The sequence below is a fragment of the Anopheles coustani genome, chromosome 3 (assembly GCF_943734705.1).
Source record: "Anopheles coustani chromosome 3, idAnoCousDA_361_x.2, whole genome shotgun sequence".
NCBI lineage: Eukaryota > Metazoa > Arthropoda > Insecta > Diptera > Culicidae > Anopheles > Anopheles coustani.
This window is the reverse complement of record NC_071288.1, coordinates 68,817,985-68,836,943: the sequence shown is the minus strand read 5'-3', so window position 1 is coordinate 68,836,943 and position 18,959 is coordinate 68,817,985. Positions and strand designations below refer to the sequence as shown.

At 43.8% G+C, this 18,959-nt stretch overlaps 2 protein-coding genes across 2 annotated transcripts; one reads left to right on the top strand and one right to left on the bottom strand.

The window, feature by feature from the left end:
* Window positions 1-515: 515 nt before the first annotated feature.
* Window positions 516-11,647, bottom strand: LOC131260901 (EH domain-binding protein 1). Its single transcript, XM_058262749.1, has 11 exons — window positions 10,179-11,647; window positions 6,500-7,936; window positions 6,212-6,414; window positions 4,583-5,241; window positions 4,134-4,232; window positions 3,515-3,916; window positions 3,114-3,237; window positions 2,926-3,022; window positions 2,656-2,844; window positions 2,500-2,585; window positions 516-2,183 (listed from the first exon to the last, which is right to left on the bottom strand). Exons 1-10 carry the CDS (start codon window positions 10,280-10,282, stop codon window positions 2,504-2,506), a joined length of 3,396 nt encoding a protein of 1,131 aa, XP_058118732.1. The 5' UTR covers window positions 10,283-11,647; the 3' UTR covers window positions 516-2,183; window positions 2,500-2,503.
* A 414-nt stretch (window positions 11,648-12,061) lies between these two features.
* On the top strand, window positions 12,062-17,258 carry LOC131261309 (integral membrane protein GPR180-like). The gene is made up of 6 exons (XM_058263312.1): window positions 12,062-13,086; window positions 13,191-13,617; window positions 13,688-13,831; window positions 13,897-14,152; window positions 14,227-14,331; window positions 16,126-17,258. The coding sequence occupies exons 1-6, from the start codon at window positions 12,560-12,562 to the stop codon at window positions 16,392-16,394; spliced, it is 1,728 nt and encodes a 575-aa protein (XP_058119295.1). The 5' UTR covers window positions 12,062-12,559; the 3' UTR covers window positions 16,395-17,258.
* The last annotated feature ends 1,701 nt before the right edge of the window (window positions 17,259-18,959 follow it).

The following is an 18,959-nucleotide window of genomic DNA, read 5'->3' as shown; positions in this document are numbered from 1 at the left end:
TGTAGTTCTTTTCACCACAATTCTCGTTTCCACAAAGTTTTATGCGTCGCAGAAAATCGAAATGTGACAATTTTTAATATTAAAACTTTTATTCGTCAAGCAACTTCAACGCGTACGATCTGAAAACCCCTAACTTTCAGTTGTCAAACTTGACTTGTTTCATTGGTAAGATGAAATTTAACTGTTTTGCTCTTTCAAGTACGTCTAAACCAACATATTCTAACCTTAGCCATACACCGCATCCTAGGCGGAAATCGATTTTCCCAAGGGCTACCCAACACCGAGTCGCGAAGTGACGCGCAGATAGGATCGAATTTGATAAACTAAAAGAAAATTCTTCTTCACCGCTACAACCATCCGTTTCAAACAACCTAGACATTACACTTGCCCAATCCCAGCCCGATGAGTATCCCCGGAAAGCTGTGGGAAAAACCCGTACCCTGGGCGGGTCCATTTCCGTTGTGACTAGAATATCTTCCGCGTGTATAATGTTATTATTGGGGCATAAAGCAATCCTCTCACCGAAGGGTACTCGAAGGTAGCAGTTTACTAGCGGTAGTAAAAGAAGTAAACTTGTTCTCTGTCGAGATAAGTAGATGGGTTTAAAGAAGCATGAATAGATAGTGCTGATTATTATCAAAAAGCAAAAGCCTACACATTATTTCTCGTACTCTTTTGCGCAAGTTTACAAAATACGACAAAACATTGTTTGATAGCATTGCGAGTTTATATCCCCTGTGCGCTATGGTACATTAACACAATGAGGAAGAACTGAAAGCGTCACCTATACGAAATTAATAGTAGGATATTTTGCTGAATGAGTTCCATTTTTCGACACATTTCGAATCGCGAGTTATCGAAAGTGATTCACCGCAGCAAAAGGCGTCCATTTCGGGGCGAATCTTTGTTGGCAGCTTCAACAACAAGCTCCAGCTTATTTTTGTCTCTACATTATCACTACGTATATCTACTATCTGTTAGAATAAGATTTTAGGAGTATAAATAAGAATTCTTATAAAATCCTCACTCGGTTGCCTCGCTCTAATATCACTTCGAATGGTTGTTGGTTGTTTTTACTCAGCTCAGGCATCATCATTTTGTTATTTCTTACTTTTTGTTTACTACGCAAGCACTTATTTCATCTCCTTCCATCACGGTCCTTTTCTCTGACTATTTATCTTTTTTTTTCTCTCTTCAATCTGATGCCTTTCTATCCACTTTCACTGTTTCTAACGATCAACGAGAAATGAAAGTGAAGTTTATAAAAATAAACCTAATGCAATTGGGTTCGTTTTAAAAGAAATGTACATGCTATGGATTGATGATGTAAAAGGACGATAAGTTAAAAGCATTTACGAAAGGTTCCCTATGGTAATAAATAGGTGTTCCGGGCTAAGCGGGCGTGTTTCATACCGATACCGTTTTATACACGATCGTCCATTCGAGAGACCAGTTAGGAATCTTAGAAAATCTTATTGCAGAAGTTACGTTTAGGGTGTTTTTTAGGGCAATAAAGAACCACGTGACGTTTGCTAAATAGTCAAACCACCAACAACCGTTTGCGACACAAACGAATCGCTTACACAATCAATATAATGAATTCAACCATCCATGAATCAGCCTCCATTCGTCGAGTTTTGTATCATCCTGCCGTGGATTCCCTTCCAAGTTCTCTTGGGATATACTCTAGCTAATTCTCTGGTGTTCGCCTCTATTGCATTATAAGCATCAGCGCTACTTGTAACCTGAAGGTCGCTGGTCAGGCCGATCAGCTTGGTGAATACACAACACAACAGTCTATGCTTCCTTTCCAGGAAGAGCGGTACACTCAACTATTAAACCCACACACACACACACACACACCAATACACAACACGCTACGCACACGTAGTCTGCGGACGGAATTGATCACGAAAAAACGGAATTCAAAACCTAGAACGGAAATGGCTCTGGTGCAGCGCAGGCGTGTGTCGTCGTGGCGAATAAACGATGATGATTGTACTTGTACGAGTTGCTGGTTGTTCACAAGGGTATCCTGGAGGGGATGGATTCGTTTCCTTCCGTGACGTGAAATATGTTTAACGACTTTGCGAGTCAAGTATGTGCTTCTACGTTCGCTCATAGCGCTTCGATTGAGAGAATGTGCTCCGGTCGTTTCCTGGGTGGAACGTTATTGAGGCAATCTAAAATTGTAACAGAAGCGGGTTGATAAGTATTTCGAATAGAAAAGAAATTAATATAAAAGTTGCTTTAAACATCACCAATATTTCCACCACGCGTGGCGTACAAAATGAAAATGATATTCAATTGAATGTAATTGTTTTGAACTTGACATGGAAAATTGCCAGATCAAACACAAGAATAGTTAATTAAAGATAGTTACTGCACTAAAAAATCTTATTTGCTTCCTTGAATTCCTCTTAATTCTTTGTTATCGAACATATGTCTTCATTTGATAAAAATTGGCGATATCTAGAGCAGCATTAACATAATAACTACCTCTCTACTGAATGACACATTTTTCATCCTTCTGATTAATGTCCACGGTTTCCAGCTTTCGCTCGATCTCATCGTCATCTTCAATACTGCAAAGTTAAAAATGTAGAAAAGAAAATTAAATTCCAATCTCTGTAATCTTGCGGACTAAAAACTTACGCCTGTTCTTGGCTGTGCAGATTCTGTACAAGCTCGTTCCGCTTGTCCACGATCGCCACCAGTTCCGCCAGCAGCAAAGCTTCCTTCTCACGCTGCTCCTCGGTTTTCTGCCAGTCCTCGACGGAGAGGGCAGCCCGCAGCTCCATGTTTAACATTTCATACTTTTTCTCAAGATCGTTCTCTTGTTCACTAGAGAAGGAGGAACATAGTAGGATATTCAATCATTATGGTTATTTCCGAAATACGAAATAAAACTAAAATTACACTCACAGTAGATTAAGCTGCATTTGTCGTCGTAACAGTGCATTTTTCTTGTTAACTAAGGTAAACCATTGGGACATTAGTTGATCTTCCGTTTCGGAAACGTCTGTTGACGAAAAACAAAATAAAAAGGTACGATTGGGTTAAAGAAACCATGGATTGGAATGGTATTTAAAGGCTGTAAAGTGCAATCTTACTCGTCATTGTTCCACCCATCACAGCGCGAAGCTTCTTTTCCAGCGCGTTGGCCTTTAGATCGATCGCCTCCTGCTCACGTTCCAATTTGTTAAGCTCACTTTGAATGTAATTTACACGTTCAACCTGGAATAGAAGAGGGAAAAGTTTTAATTTGGTAACTTGTTTAGTGCTTTCCATATACATTTACTCCCTAGTCTTTGACAGATTGTGCTACAATCAAATGTAGCAACTAATTATCAGCCTTTATCATAAAATCTGTTTCAATTCAAGTTCTCCGCAAAATAGAAAATGCTTAATCGGCAAGTAGTCCTATGATCATAGTAGCCCACACAAAAAACTTCACTCGTTTGCATTAAAACTGCGCAATTCAAATCGTTCAAACCTCACGCAAAATACCTACCTGGCCACCGTCGTCGTCACTCTTTGGTCCGATAAACTCGATTAACTTGCTCGGCGATGGTGTGCCACGCTTCAGTAGATGGTGGCTGTTACTATTTGCATCGTCCGTGTGCTTCCCGGTCCCCCCGGTACCAACACCGAGTTGCTGCAACGACGGCGAAGACAGATCCTTCCGATGGTGAGAGGGATGCATACCACCGCCGATAGGAAAGATAAACTCCGACCCATTGTTGATGGGCGAGATGGCACGATCTGGCGATAGCGGTGGTCCTCCTGTTCCGGCGCGTCCCCCGGACGGGAACAGTTTCGTCGGCGACGAGGGTGAATCGAGCCCGGAAAGTTTCAACTTTGCGCCGGCAATCAGCTTTCTCGCTTCCTCACGCAATCGTGCCTGTCGTTCGGCCTTTGGTTACGCAGAGGTTGGCAGAGGTGAAAAACGGTTACGAAAGTGGTTGAACAAAAAACAAAACCATTTCAGTTAGCAAGTTCAATAGCAAACTTAACAAAACAAATTATTTTAAAAAAAACTAAATTAAGTAAAAAAGGACTAAGAGCTGAAGAAAGAATAAAACAAACACCAAAGACTTGAAGAATAAACAAATAAAATGTAAAACACTTACTGCATCCTTGTCCCCTTTGCTATCTACGTGCGACGATCTAAGCCGTTCTATCATGAGCCTTGCCCGTACACTCATTTCTTTGTGCCGTAAAATCAATTTCTAAAATCAAAAATGAAAGCCAAAAGAAAAAAACAAAACCAAAATACAAACCGGCAAAGAAAAGAAGGTATACATATATACATAATCAAAATGTTCAGCGTCCATCGGAGCAATCCGTGAGTGTGTTGTTGGGTTTGAGGCATAGAGAAAATTATTAAAACAAAAATGTACACACTACAAAGGAAATGAAATTGAACTCATTCAACGTACGAAACTACAATCGTAATATAAAGTGCATCAACAAACTCCATGCCAACAAACGTTTGAAAAGGGAAGCAAAGGAACTCTCGCCTTAAGCTTGTCGATTTGAACGCGCACACACTCACACGGAACCGGACAATATTACTTACGTTCGCTTTGCTCGTATCAAGCGGATTGAATGGAAGCGTCTGAATCTCTTCATCATCGCCACCATCGCCACTGTACGAGGGATCGTTCGTTTCGCTCCGGTTTCGAGCATCCGTAGACCCAGTTCCGTTATCCTCCTCTTCGCAGGCATTGTTCACGTTGCCTCCATTGTGGTATCCCTCGATGGCACTGTCCACCGTAGTTGGCACATTTCCATTCTCTGCCGTTCCATCACCGTCATTGCCACTGCCATTCCTTGCCGAGTTATTATTAACACTGTTATGGTTACCACTTATACCATTGGATATTCTACCACCACCGTCACTACTATTGCTGTTATCACTGAGTCCGGTTGATGCTTTGTTGTCGGTGTTGCCAAAGTCCGCTGGGGACCCGGCGGTGTTACCGGCGATATGACCGGGACCGAGAGGACCGTCCAGCAGATTGAAGGGAAAGTTCGGAAGCTTATCTTTGGTAGGGGACAGCACGCGACCCAACAGGTGCTTGGAGTTAGCAAGCAGGGCCGCTTTGGTGTCCAGCTTCGGCCCTAACGGATCATCGTTGTTCGGCGTAATGATGTCGGATAAATTGAGCAGGTTTTTGCACAGTTTGTCCGATTTGTAGTTACCGATCACATAACTCGAGTCGTCCGTTGTTTCGCCTGTAAACGGGGGTAAACATTAGTTATGGTAATGGACATGTTACACACTTTTAATTAAAACAATGAATATCAAACTAAAAACATCATCATTTTTCAATATCACTTTTGTCAACTGAAAGCAATCAACAGCATTTAGCGAAGTGTTAGTATAATTTTGTAAAATCAAAAACACCAGGAAATTATTTTTAAAATCCTGTTTTAATTTACTATGGGTAAAGAAAAAGGTCGGCTTTTATCAAATATCAAAGGTTAGGGTAACGAAAAAGAAAAAAATAAACAAAATAGGATAAAAACGCTCAAATACAAAAAAAAACGTTGTTTTTGAAACTAAACCATTCCACTTCAAACCCAGCGTCCCATCACATTATCGGGCCAAAGACGAAACGTAACACAAAAAAAAGTCGTATAAAATTGATTTTCACTCCAAATGTAATACCAGTCACTATCTTGAACAACTCTATTTTTGTTTTGTCGTGGCAAAAATTGCCTAAATTTGGCAATGTGATGTGTAAAGTGATAATCAACGTTTTACATTGGCTATTGAGGGATTTGCATAAGATTCACTCTGAATCACTAACGCCTAATAAACAAACGCACCGCAGAAGGCGACGATCACACAAGAAAAGCGATTGCAGCGGTTAATGATTAGTTTGCCATGAGATTTTTGTACTTTTGTATGGGCTTGGGTGTTGTTTAAGTCATTAAAAAAGAACTCTTCTAGAATCGCTTGCCTAACCACTCGTCAAACTCATTCCATTACCTCCTCGGCCAGCGCTCGGTGGCGAGTGGTAGGAGCAAACGGCCTGTTCCGCCACAAGGCAGCACGCCCGACACACGATACCACCATCTGATCCGAACGGTTAAAGAAGAAAACATTTGACAAAAATACGACGCAACGACGCAACGACGCTCCCTCCCTCTCGCGGGGTGTCCTTCCCCTCATTTCGACAGCTTTGATTCGTATACGTACCGATCGATTGGACCTCCAACTGATGACCGGTGAAGTGTGCTCGCAGCTGATAAAGGTATGTCATTACGGCCAGCTTGTCCGGTACGGCAAGAAGATTCATATCCCGTGGCTCAATAACACGCGGGATGCCGAGCTTTTCCGCGGCATCGAACGCTGTTCGACAGTTTTCGATCACGTTCCCGGGGGACAGTTTGCTCATGTCACTGAGAGGGGTTAAAAAGATGAAATAACAATTGTATTATGATAATATTGGATTAGAAACTTTACGCTTCTTTACGGATTACTTACATAAGATTAGGATAAAAATGATGTATAACAGCACAGAACGCCATCCCGTTCCGCCAGCTGGTGGTCAAGTTCGTCACCTTGACGCCGTTGTAGTTTCGTGTCACCTCCTTGCACCACTCGAGCAGATCCTGCCCGGGTGTACTATCCTTAAGAGTGCCGATGGGTCTCGTAATCGGTTGTAGCGTAGCCTTCGTGGTGGATTTCGGTACGTCCACCGTGTCCGGTTGTCTTGCGGGTGCGTCCACCGCCACCGATGGTACAGTGGGTTTTTCCGGCGTGTCTACCTTCGGTTGTTCACCGTGTTTCTGATCGTGATCATAACTCTTGACCAGGTTCAGCGGTTTCAGGTCAGATCGACTACTGTTGAATGCTTGTTTACTACTGTCCGGGGTTATGATCGGCGGGATTTTTTGGGGTTCCGGTGTGACTTCGGTGTGCTTTTTCTCCTCGACGACCGGTGGTGGCTGTGGTTCCGGTGTCGGCATCCGGTCCGGTGGTACCGATATGATCGGTGTTGAACGCCCGGATGCGTCGTCATTAAAATCACCATTCTCCTCTTCGTCCGCGATTGCCCCGAGAGCGTCCAGTTGCTTGTCCAGCGGGTCGTCTTCCTCTTCTCCGTGACCCTCGAGCGACCGCACCGTGACCGGTATACCACTACCACCACCGTCCATCTGACTAGCGTGTGCAATCTCCTGATTCTCCTGCTGTTGTGATGCTTCCTTGGCGTTGTTTTCGTTTTCATCTAGCTCTTTCCTTTCGTAGCCCTGATCGTGCAGCATGTCTAGGAACATCTCGCGCGACCCTCCGACGATCGGCGTTTGGTCGTCTGAAAGCAACGACGGTACGCCACTCATCGGCGTCAGCAGCTCCGAACTGTTCAGACTCGTCGTCAGCTGCTCGAGCTGGTTCGTCAGGTCGGACATGTTCTCGGTGAAGTCGATCGAATTTTCCAGATCGGGAATGTCTTCCAGGTCGTCGAGGGGCGCAATATCGGACACGTTGTTCACCGACATCAGCGAGATAATGCTTTGCATGTCCTCATCCGTCGCTTTGCCCTCCCGCAAGAACACGCAGCTGAGCGTGAGTTCGAGGTTCGCCGCAAGGATTTTCTTCGAAACTGGCCGCAACCGAAGGGTAAACGTTTGCTGCGTCGACTCGATACTGGCGTACTTGCGCATGTTGATCGTGGCGGAAGCGAGTGCCCGCTTCTTTCCCATCTGCGATACGTCCTCGAGCACGAACGTCCAGTCCTTGTCCTCCAGCTCGTGCGTCCGGATGTCCTTGAACAGTGTTACCGCGATCGTGTGGTTGTCGGGCATTGGCCACGACATGGTACTGCTCAGCGGGTTGATAAGGTCCGGTTGCCACTCGAGGGCACTCGAGAGGACGCGACGAGACCGACGCGTCCAAACGACGTGCAGTTTGTGCGGGCGCCTACAAAGCAGAAGGAGGGTGAAAAAAACAACAACCGTGGCCCAATTAATTAAAAGTAATGAAATCAATTCGCGAAAGCAATTTATTTATTGGAACGCGTGCCACAGTCGGGCCTCTCTCGTGCATTCGTATTTTCCAAGCGGCAGCAGAGGATGCGAACCATTCGTCAACGGAACGACCGGAACGTCGATGGGACTTAATTGATTTGTTTTCTGCGTCCAGAGGTTTGCGCAATGTGCGAAATTGGCATCCGACAAATTGTTTGTTTTGCTTGCATGTGAAAATGACAAACAGATCTAAAAGTAGTTGAATATGTTTTTGTGTAAAATCACTAAGTAAAATAAAAAAAATTTAAAAAAACATTTTACCAAGAATTTTACAAAATTAATCAACTTTGCAAAAACCATGAGCCACTACATAAAATCTCGTATAAGTTATCAATTCAAATAAGTGGACAATGAATCATTCAGTCAGTCAAATATAAGAAACATGCATCCGGCTGCAGCCGCAGCCATGTCTCGATCATCTTAAATTTATCGATGGTTCGGTTACCAAAAACAAAATCGAATGCAGGTCGTCCAGAGCTATTAATAACCAGGGGCTGATGCATGCTGGAGACCATAGCGAAGATGGGGATAAAATGGAGTAAATGGGGAGAAACAATCTGCCTCATCTCAAAACAAATCATAGTCGGCGTGTTCTTAATCAATGTTAAAATGTTTTTTTTTTCTCGTTTTTCATACTTTTAACGGGTTTGACTGAACTGACTGAAATTCAATACATTTGATTGTGCTTTTATGCAATACATTGTAGGCTTCAGGGTGTTATCCATAATGCTTTAAAAAGTTATTCAACAGCTTTATATCCCGCAATGGGTAAAACAAAAAAGGCTTTTAGCTTTTATCCCTCTCTTTACAAGCGTTTCTGACGTTTTCTTCCAATTTCACGCTAAGAAATTACTGCTGCAACAATTTCGTTCCACTGACCATACGAACAGCGAATGCTGGTGATAATGAATTAACCACAAGTGCATGCCGATCACTACAAGATGGTCGACCCCGCCACCGATATACTCGGAGTGTGTGTATGAGTATTCTGGGCCATGAGGGTCGGACGAAGAAGCCCCTTGAGGAGATTTCGTGCAGCTACCCACCATGTTACGTCCGGCAAAGAGCTGGACACAGAGCTCACAAGCGTAAAGCTATTTGTATCATCATTTTCCTTGGCAGATGAACAAATTCCAACGATGCACCATAGTTGGGCGGGGGTTTCGTACATTAAACTTCCCGCTCTTTTGATAAGAAACGACGAATAGGAAAAAAGTGGAGTAGCGTAACTCGGTGCATTTTTTATTCACAGATCGTTGGCGAACGGCATAAAATTCCGCTATGGTTGGATTGAAATCTTTTCGACCGTCTTCGGAATGGTGAGAGAAGATTTGGTTCGGCAACAACAACATCCTGCCCTCACTCTCCCACCCGCTGAAGGTCAATTGATAGAGGTATGCGTTTCCGATGCATATGCGCATTTCAAAAAGATCATGTTTGGCAAAATTTTTGAAGACGTTGCGTGCCTCGCGTACCACATGTTTTGTCGGCACGGATTTCCACAGATGTGAATAAATTGACCATCAGGTTAACCATCAGGTTAACCTGGCGATAGATTATGGAGCCGTTAAAATTCAACAACTAATCGCAAGGAAGGAATAAAAATTCGAAGAAAAGGCAATTCGTATCACATTCCATGAATAAAAAAAAATCTGAGAGACCACCCCACGCGGACAGTATGACGGCAGCCCCGGGATCGATTCGAGTAAAAAAAAAATGTAACACGCTATCTAACATCGAGCGTAAAGACCCAAAAGACGGTAGAAGTGGGTGAGGGAGATGCGGAAGCGGTTTCTCAAGCAAAAGATAAACAAAACAAGCCGCGACTGCATCGAGATGTGGGCGATGACGCGATGGCACGTTGACGATAGTTCCCTTGTTGATGTGTGTGTATTACGGATGATGATTTCCGAATACGATTACGTAGTCGTCTTCTTCGTAGTTCAAGGAGGTTACAGTACCTTCGAAGTAAATCGAGATACAGATCTACAGCTTTGCCCCGTGATCTCACCGGTAGATCTTTGGGTAGCTTATTGTCCGATTGGGAAAACGATCACATCATTTCCGTAGAAAGAGGATGATGATTGAGAAAGGAGCCAGCTAAAAAGGAAAGAAATGCATTAAAGGGAACCTACCATCTCGCAGTTGTCTCCAGGAACAGCTCATGGTAGGACACGGTGAAGGAAAACTTGGCCGCACGCTTGTTAACGCGCTGCAACCGCTTCCAAACGCTTCCCATTTTGTTCGCTCGAGAACAACGAAGATGTTGCCTGCTCGGATGTTGTTATTCTTGAAGGTTTTTCGTTTTCGGCTCGCCTCTTCTCGGTGTGCCCTTTCCGGTCTTCGATTTGTTTTTATTCTGCTGTTCGCTTGGATAAATGAAAAGGCAGGGTGCCTTAGGAGTGTCCCTTTCCGTTCATTCTCAGCAAAAGTTTTCCGTGCGGTGCTTTTGTCCCGGATCACATTACACACCCGGCGGGCAACTGTTGAGCGAAGCCCATCACCAGCTAAACATTCTGTTTAGCGACAAACAATCGTCTCAAATCTTCCGCCGTTAGCTCATTAGCGGTAGCGCTCGCGATCTCACTGATTATGTTTCATACTTGCTTGCTTTTCTTTATTTCCAAACAACACTACCGTTGCACTTTTATCACGTTGTGCCACTTTGGGAATGTTCACTGCCACAATTGCCTTGCGCGCACACGGATCGATCTAGTGACCTCGTGCACTTAATCGTCAGCGCAACTGTTCCGAACTGCACCAGCTACTTTCGTCGGTGTTGATTTTCCTACTCTTGTATTTGCATAAACAACGATCGAACGAAGAAAAAGTGCACTGCTGACGCTTGGGAATACCAACAGGAATTCCGATTATTGCGTTGTTTTCGCTTTGCTTACTACTAGTCTGGGTCGCTGGTAGTTTGCCCGCTTGGACCTTGGCCTGGTCGTTTCGCCGATTTCTCGTTTGCTTCCTTTGACGTAGCTCCGATGATCGGCGACAATGGTTCACGTCACAAGGTTGTTTTTACTATCCTCCCCGAGCAGGACGAACAGTAGCTGTAGCCGCTTGTTTTTGTTTGTTTTTTTTTCTGACTTTTTCCTCCACCAAACCTGCACCAATGTTCCAAAGCAAGTCTAGGCCAATCCTGGGACGGGGGTTTGGGTTGGTCGCGTCTGATTCATGCTCTGATGCTCGTTGGTTCTACCACCCGACGGTGTACCAGCACTTCTTTTTTACATTTTTTTCGCAAACACATTTCATACAACCCGTTCACAGCAGACGGACGCTCCTACCTGCCGTACCGTTACTACCCTTTTGCCCATGGCCGATCCAAGGTTTCGGTTTCATCATTTTTTTCCACTTCGACAGTATTCCTGCAGCAGAGATTCCTGCTAGTACATTCGATGGTTGTTGGGTGGTGCTACCGAGGATAAACAACAGAGCAGCAGCACACCCGCACCCAGTATCACACTCGCATATTATGAACGCCACTGTTTAGAGAGCCTTCCGCAGTACAGCGAATGTAATAAATTCGATGGCTCGCGAAAAGAAAATCCGTTCGACTAGCACGGTCTTACAACACACTCTTTTTGCACAACTTTACCATAATAACTGTTTGACAGATTGGTTTCACGGAGCGAGTGATGGAATGAGCCTGAAGCGGACGGGAGGGAGGAAGCGAAATGGCAATAGTTGGTTGTCAGTTGGATTGTCAAACAGGTTCGCGGGTCTATCACGATCGAATTTTGTTCCGATTACGATGGAAAACAGTAAAAAAACTGAGAGTGGAATTGAAACTAGTACCTTTAACGATTCATATACACAATTTATTAAAAACACTGTACTAGACATCTCAACATTTTGCAATGGGCAACTAAACATCGATGACCCCTTGGCTAGTGGTACCCAAAGATGCTTCCATCCCATCGGCTAGCTCGGCGCGGCAACAAAACGTCAAAATAACATTCCATCTCCGTCAACAAAGTTTTGCTGGAACATAGCTGCGTGAAAAACGCACAGAGTGGAGGGCTTTTAAAGATTAATGTTGCCTTTCCGTAAGTGGTCATCTCGTGTGGACCGTGGGCATTGAGTGCTTTGTTTAAACAATGTCGTGTTATCTTGTGTAGACAAACACGGCGCGATAAGATTCTTCACTTGCTACTCTGTGATTCTGCCGATCCCACTTCTCATGTTGCTCGGCGTCGAAAATGAAATTGCCCAGTTGGATACTGCAATGGCCATCGATAGTGCAAAATAATAGCAGTGCAAATGTGCTGGAAGCCAATCAGCCGTGAGACCATACCGACTCCGAACGGGTGTACGGTAAAGTGAAAGTGAAATTGGATCGCCCCGGGGCAGAAAGTGGTGTGCGTCCAAGCGTCGTTACCGCCGACGTTTTCGTCGGGGTACTGTGGTGTTCCGCTGATTGCAGTTGCAAAATCAAAGCAACACAGAAATCACTAGACGTGGCTAGTCGTTGCTACTGGGCGGCAGGTGCTATTTGCGCATCGTCAGCATGTTGCCCAACACCCGATCCCGAGTCGGCACCGTGGTCAGTTCTTGGCTGGTGCTGTGGTGTGCATGTTTTTCCGGTGGCTTCGAGCGGTCGGTCGAAGCAGCCCACCTTACGGGCACGTTCGAGGTAGACGAGTTCTTTCGGTTTTTGCAAAAGTTTGGCTTCCAAAAGACGGAAAAGCACTCCCAAAAGGATACAGAATGGGACACGTTTGGATACATCTACGGGAATATTACCGCGCAGGTGAATTTCACCGCCCCGGTCACGCTGGCGGTGCTGGATAAGCGTAGTTTTCTGGAGTACTACGCAAACCGCAACGATTACGATCGAGATTCGGCCTGCCAGCGGATGTTCGACAAGCTGGACAAGATCGTGTACAGTCGGGCGTGCAATCCGCACGCGGAAGCTGACTACCTGAGGCGTATACCGTGCGAGAAGGGAAAATTGTGCCCTGATGAGGACACCCGAGAAAATGTCGTTCCGGGTAGTCAGTTTACGTTCGTCATTAGTGATCCTAATGTGCCAAGGTACGGAACGTCCTTCAAATTGTCGGCCGATATCTTTCACCTACTTAGCTAATTGTCCCACTGTTCTCATGCGAGATTTCTTTCCGATTACTTATCGCCCACAGGTTCTGGTACGTGTCAATGGTGGCCTGTTATCAGAATGTAACCACCTGCCAGTGGCACTACTACGACTATCGCAAGTACCACACCGAACCGCCGAAGATAGAGTTCGATATTACGCTGGTGAATGGAAACCCCAACAGGCAGACGCTTTCCTTCTTCAATCCGCTCCTGTTTCACTTTTCCTTCGATCGACAAAACACGCTGGAAATGTATCTGATCTTCTTCGTCGTGTACCTACTAATGGTTCCCCTGCAGATCTACGCCGTACGGATGCAGAAACACCCCGTCACGCGGCTCTTTACCGTCAGCCTGGTGCTGGAATTTGTGAGCGTGTGTCTCTTACTGACGCATACCATCCGGTACGCCGTGAACGGCGTCGGTAACGAGAAACTGGCCGTTATGGGGGATATATTTGATATTTTTAGCAGAGTGAGTTACGACGTTATCATTCGCCATCATTACAACAACTGACTGTTCTCTTTTTGATTTTATTTTGCAGACCTCATTCATGCTAATATTGCTACTCCTGGCTAAGGGGTGGGCTGTGACTCGGTTACAAATCAGCGTCAGCAGTTGGATCTTGCTGATGGTCATCTGGATACCGTACTGTGCCATACACGTGCTACTTTACATATGGAACAGGGTAAAGCAAAATGCATCCGGTTGGTAGTAGTGCCTTAAATAACTCTTCTCCCATTCTTCCACCAGACGGAAGTTGATATTATTTCCGATATTGACGAGTACCAAACGTGGCCCGGATGGTTGGTGCTAGCCTGCCGAACCACGATGATGCTGTGGTTTCTCTGGGAACTGCGTACGACCATGAAGTACGAGCACTCATCGCAGAAGCTGGACTTTCTGCTCCATTTCGGCGCCTCGAGCCTGGTGTGGTTCATCTACCTACCGATCGTGGCCATCATCGCTGTGAATGTTAGTCCGCTGTGGCGGTATAAGCTTTTACTAGGTACGATGCAGCTATTCGGATGAAGAATTCTTGTAGCAAAACGGGTAATTTATTAATAACAAATGTTATTTTAGGTATAACGAATTCCGCTGACTGCTTGGCGTACTGTGTGATGATGGGCTTACTGTGGCCTAACCGTGCAGGGCAATATTTGCTGTTGACGGGATCAAACTTTGGTGGTAAGTCGATCATTTTTAGTTGTTTTATTTGATATAATTTAGTGAAGATAGTGTTATATAGTAGAGTTGTGTAAATCTGTATGAATCTCTGCTGTTTGAGGGAATCATGAATCATTCGTCGAGAGATTCATGAACCCCAAACACATACCAAGTGATGAAAAATGAGCAGCCAAAATGGGGAGAAGAACCCACCTTTGTTTTTTTTGGTCCACGCTAATGAAAGAATTGTGAAGATTTGTGACAGATACATGAAAGATTCATGAAGATTCATTAAGGAAGATTCATTAACCAGTCGAGCTGAGACAAGTTGATACTCCCAGGCATAGATTTTCTTTTCAACCAATAGACATGAGCAAGGTTAGGCAGATATGTTTTGACCTGACCAAAACGGCAGGAATAGGGAATGTAAATGCAAAAACTTTGCAGGATTGCCTTCATGTAGCAGGGGAGACGCTCCTGGATTTGATTAACCAATCGATGGAGAGGGGTGTTTTTTCGGAGACATGGAAGGAGTCATTGGTTGTACCTATTTCAAAGCTGACTGGAGCTACCAAAGCGGAAGAGTTCCGCATCAACATGCTTCACACTGTCGAGAAGGTCCTGGAGGTTGTTATCGAAGACCAATTGGTACAATACCTGGACCAGACTGGACTGCTGGCCCGGGAGCAGTCGGGATATCGGGAAGGACATTCCTGTGAAACTGCACTGAACCTGGTGCTTGCGAAGTGGAAGGGGTTGATGGACAGTGGACAGCCGGTGCTTACAGTTTTCTTGGATCTAAAGCGGGCATTTGAAACAATATCGAGACCCTTGTTGATCACAACACTTAAACGATTCGGTATTGAGGGAAGGAAACTCAGTTGATTCAGCGATTATCTGACAGGTAGAGGACAATTTTCAAAAAATCTGTTTCAGATCCCATTGAAAACACCCTTGGGGTGCCACAAGGAAGTGTTCTTGGACCAATTTTGTTTATCATGTGCATAAATGACATAAGCAGGTCTTACGTTCCTGCGAGATAAATCTTTTTGCTGATGACACAGTAATATTTATATCGTGAAAGGACGTGAAACAGGTAGAGTCCCTTTTAAATACAGACTTGGTGGCTCTGGATGGCTGGTTGAAATACAAGAAACTCGCATTAAACATTAGTAAAACACACTAGATGGTGTGACAATTGACCGAGTCTCTCATGTGAAATATTTGGGAGTCATTCTTGACGGCGGACTTACATTCAGTGCACAATTTGATGGGGTCATCGCTAACGTGGCAAAGAAGTGTAGTGTGATAAGTAGACTGGGGAACAACCTAAATTTTTTTGGGAAAGTTCACATCTACAAAGCAATTATCTCACCACATTTTGATTTTTGTCCATCAATATTGTTCCTCGGCAATCGGACACAGCTCAAAAGGTTGCAAAAAGTGTAATGAGGTTAGTGTTGTGTTGTAGTCCGTACACGCCGTCTACTGTTATGCTGGATGTCCTTCAATGGATATAGGTAGAGCAGCGGATAGTATATCAGACTATGATACTAATATTCAAACTCCTGAGGGGCTTGTTACCGGGGTAGAAAGAGTAGTTAGGGGTGCTGACGTTCACCGGTACAACACTCGTAGGACTCATGACAAATTTATTTTCGATTAGGTATTTTTTCAATATTTTGCATATGACTTCTTTTTAAACCCATAAATAAGTAGTTCTATAATTATCCAAAGAAATTCCTCTCCGTCATTCTTATCACTCGGTCATACTATTGCTCCTGGTATTTGATCGTAACCCGATACTTCCGATAGGTATGGATGAGCTGGATGAGTTCAATGAGGCACCGCACATAGTGCATCGGGACTCCGACACGCTCCACAGTAGCAACGGAGATCTGGCGGTGGACGACTATCTGGACAATGATGACGATGAGATAGAAACGCTCGTGCTCAGTACTGACGATCTGCTGCATGCGGGCAACTCGCTGCCCATTTCGGGTGGCGGTAGCAAACCCCTCACGTTGCACAACGGAAGTGCAATGAACGGTGGCCTCGGTAAAAGTGGTAGATCCTTCGACTAGATTACTTCGACTAGGCGCAAAGGGCATGCTTTCTCTCAGGTTCGATCGGATCCGAAAGGGGCAGAACTAAACCGTGTCATTAAGAACCCCAACAAACACACACGCATCGTAGTGTAAACGACGAATCTTTAGAACGAATTTAATTCATCCAATGCCAACCGGTGTTGGGAGTAGGGGGGTTTGTCACCGCGTATCGATCGTAAGGAACTTTTTGAAACAATTTTTGAGGAAAAGATAACCTAACCAACAGAGGAAGAAACATTCAAGCCGTTAAAAAAACTCGGCATGAAATAGATATAAAAATATCTGGTCACTAATTAATAACGACCGAATTAGTAGGAAACAACGTCGTGTATTCCAGCACACCAGTGTGAACCACTAAAGCCACTCGCTCAACGCTACGTTCGCGTTTGAGAAACTCTTCCATTTGCTTGAACAAATTATGAATATAACGAACTATTTCTTATGCGTCAACCCGACGGATGGTGCACGGATAGTTTTAACGCATGGGCTCAGCGAGACATAAGAGAGCCCTTATCGTAAAACAAATATGCAACAATAGCAGTAAATTGTAGAGAAATTTGATCGGATGAAACGTTTGATTTTGTAGAAACGCCGATTGGAAGGATAGAGGGAAATGAATGAAGTGAAAAACAAAACAAGTATTGTGTGATATGGAATTCATAGCAATTATGCAAACCGAATGAGATATAAACTATTAACTACTTTTACTAGCGCATTAAGCATAGTCACTATTTTACCCGTACACTATTTTAAATTTGTCTCCGGGTCTGATACTGATAGGATACGAACAGCTGTGTGGTGTTTATTTTAAGTATTGCGTGTAGTATTCTCTCGATCGCTGTGGTAAACGTATTGATATTTCCAGGAGCGTTACATTTTGAATGTCCCTTTTCTTCATACATACTTACTTACGCGACGTCCATTTTCCACATTTTATTTCTGTGTTCAAGCAAGCATACTTTCGGCTTCAAATTCATTAGCCCCCAGCGATGGGTTTTACTCGTTAGCGTAACATGATATCAATTCGCTAGCCCACCGTCCTTGAAAGTCAATACTGTCAATACTTACCCACGAATTATGCGTGGTACATACGATAAATACTAATAAAACTTTAAACTATCCTCGCTTTAAATATTGTTTGTGTGATCTTTAAACCTACGTCAGTTTGGAAAGCATGAGTGTGCTTGAAATCTCTGAATAATTTCCAATAAAGTGAATCTTTTTCTTTGCTGACAGTATTCTGCAGTGTCTGTAAGAGGTACGAAACCGAAAAGAACCAAACATTAGCGAAACACACTAGCTTAAATTAAATTGTGCAAAGCGATTGAAATGAAAAAAAAAAACATGTTTAGCGCAGCGAGGACAGAGTTAAAAACAGATGGCCGTTTTAATGAAAAAAAAAGTTCATTCATCAACCTGCTACCTAGTTGGGGAAATAGATACAACAATATTTTTAGCTAAGCAAAACCTCACCAAACGGTCAGTACCGATCGTGTAGAACGAGTCACAAACATAAATTCAAACACATTAAAAAGGGAAGACACAATTTAAACAAAGCCTACAACTTAAAGTACCTTTTTTTAACCATACACACATAGCTTTGCTGAGATGTTTTCAAAAAGCCGATGGCTACGAAGTACTAAATACTAGTAAATGCAGCACGTCGACAACGTGCACTAGAATCTGCAAAACTGCTTAGTGCGCAGCATTAGAAACAGAGCATTGAATAGTCTTACGCACTCATCAACCAATGAACATTTGCTTATAATGCTCAAAATTGTTGCAAACATTGATATACAATTCTAACTTCATAAAGCAAGCGATAGGAACGAAAACAAGTAGTGAAACTCGGCGTCACCGATCGATCGGTTGACGAATAGCGCGGTGATCGGCGGTAGAAAACAGAGAGCCCCAAAGAAAAACAACACCTCTAATCGATAAAGACAAAACTCTGACGCTAATCAAACGCTGTGTGAATGTTGTTTCCCGTGCGACGTATGTTAACGTTCGAAATGGGAAAGTCCAGTCAACGATCAATTATGACAGTTTTAATCCAACGAGTCCCCAAACTTTCTTGCGTACACAAACACGAACAACTATTCAGTGCAAGCGTTTGGTCAGATGGCTCCAACCCGGCACGACGGTGCGTAGCTGAGAGAGTTGTGATAGAATAATAAGAATATTTTTCTATTTTTAAAACAAAACTGATGCAAATGTCGGCAGCAAGAGAATCTGATCGGATTGGAACCCAAAATACTTACTGCTATCCGGAGAACGTATGAAGGAACGTTCCACAAAACGTATCCGATTGTTCTGTGAGGCGTAACGGCAGAAAGCAAACAAACTTTACTTGTACAAATACTAAAGATAGTTGTTGGGAGATAAGAACATTAAATTCAAATTCATAAACAAAGGCATTTGGGTCACTCTTTTTGTATGTTACATCCGATATAAATGTATTTTCGCTGTTTTTCGTAGCTTTTGTTTTGTGCTTATGCTTATGTTATATGTTAGAAATAAACCTAGTTACATTATGGTAGC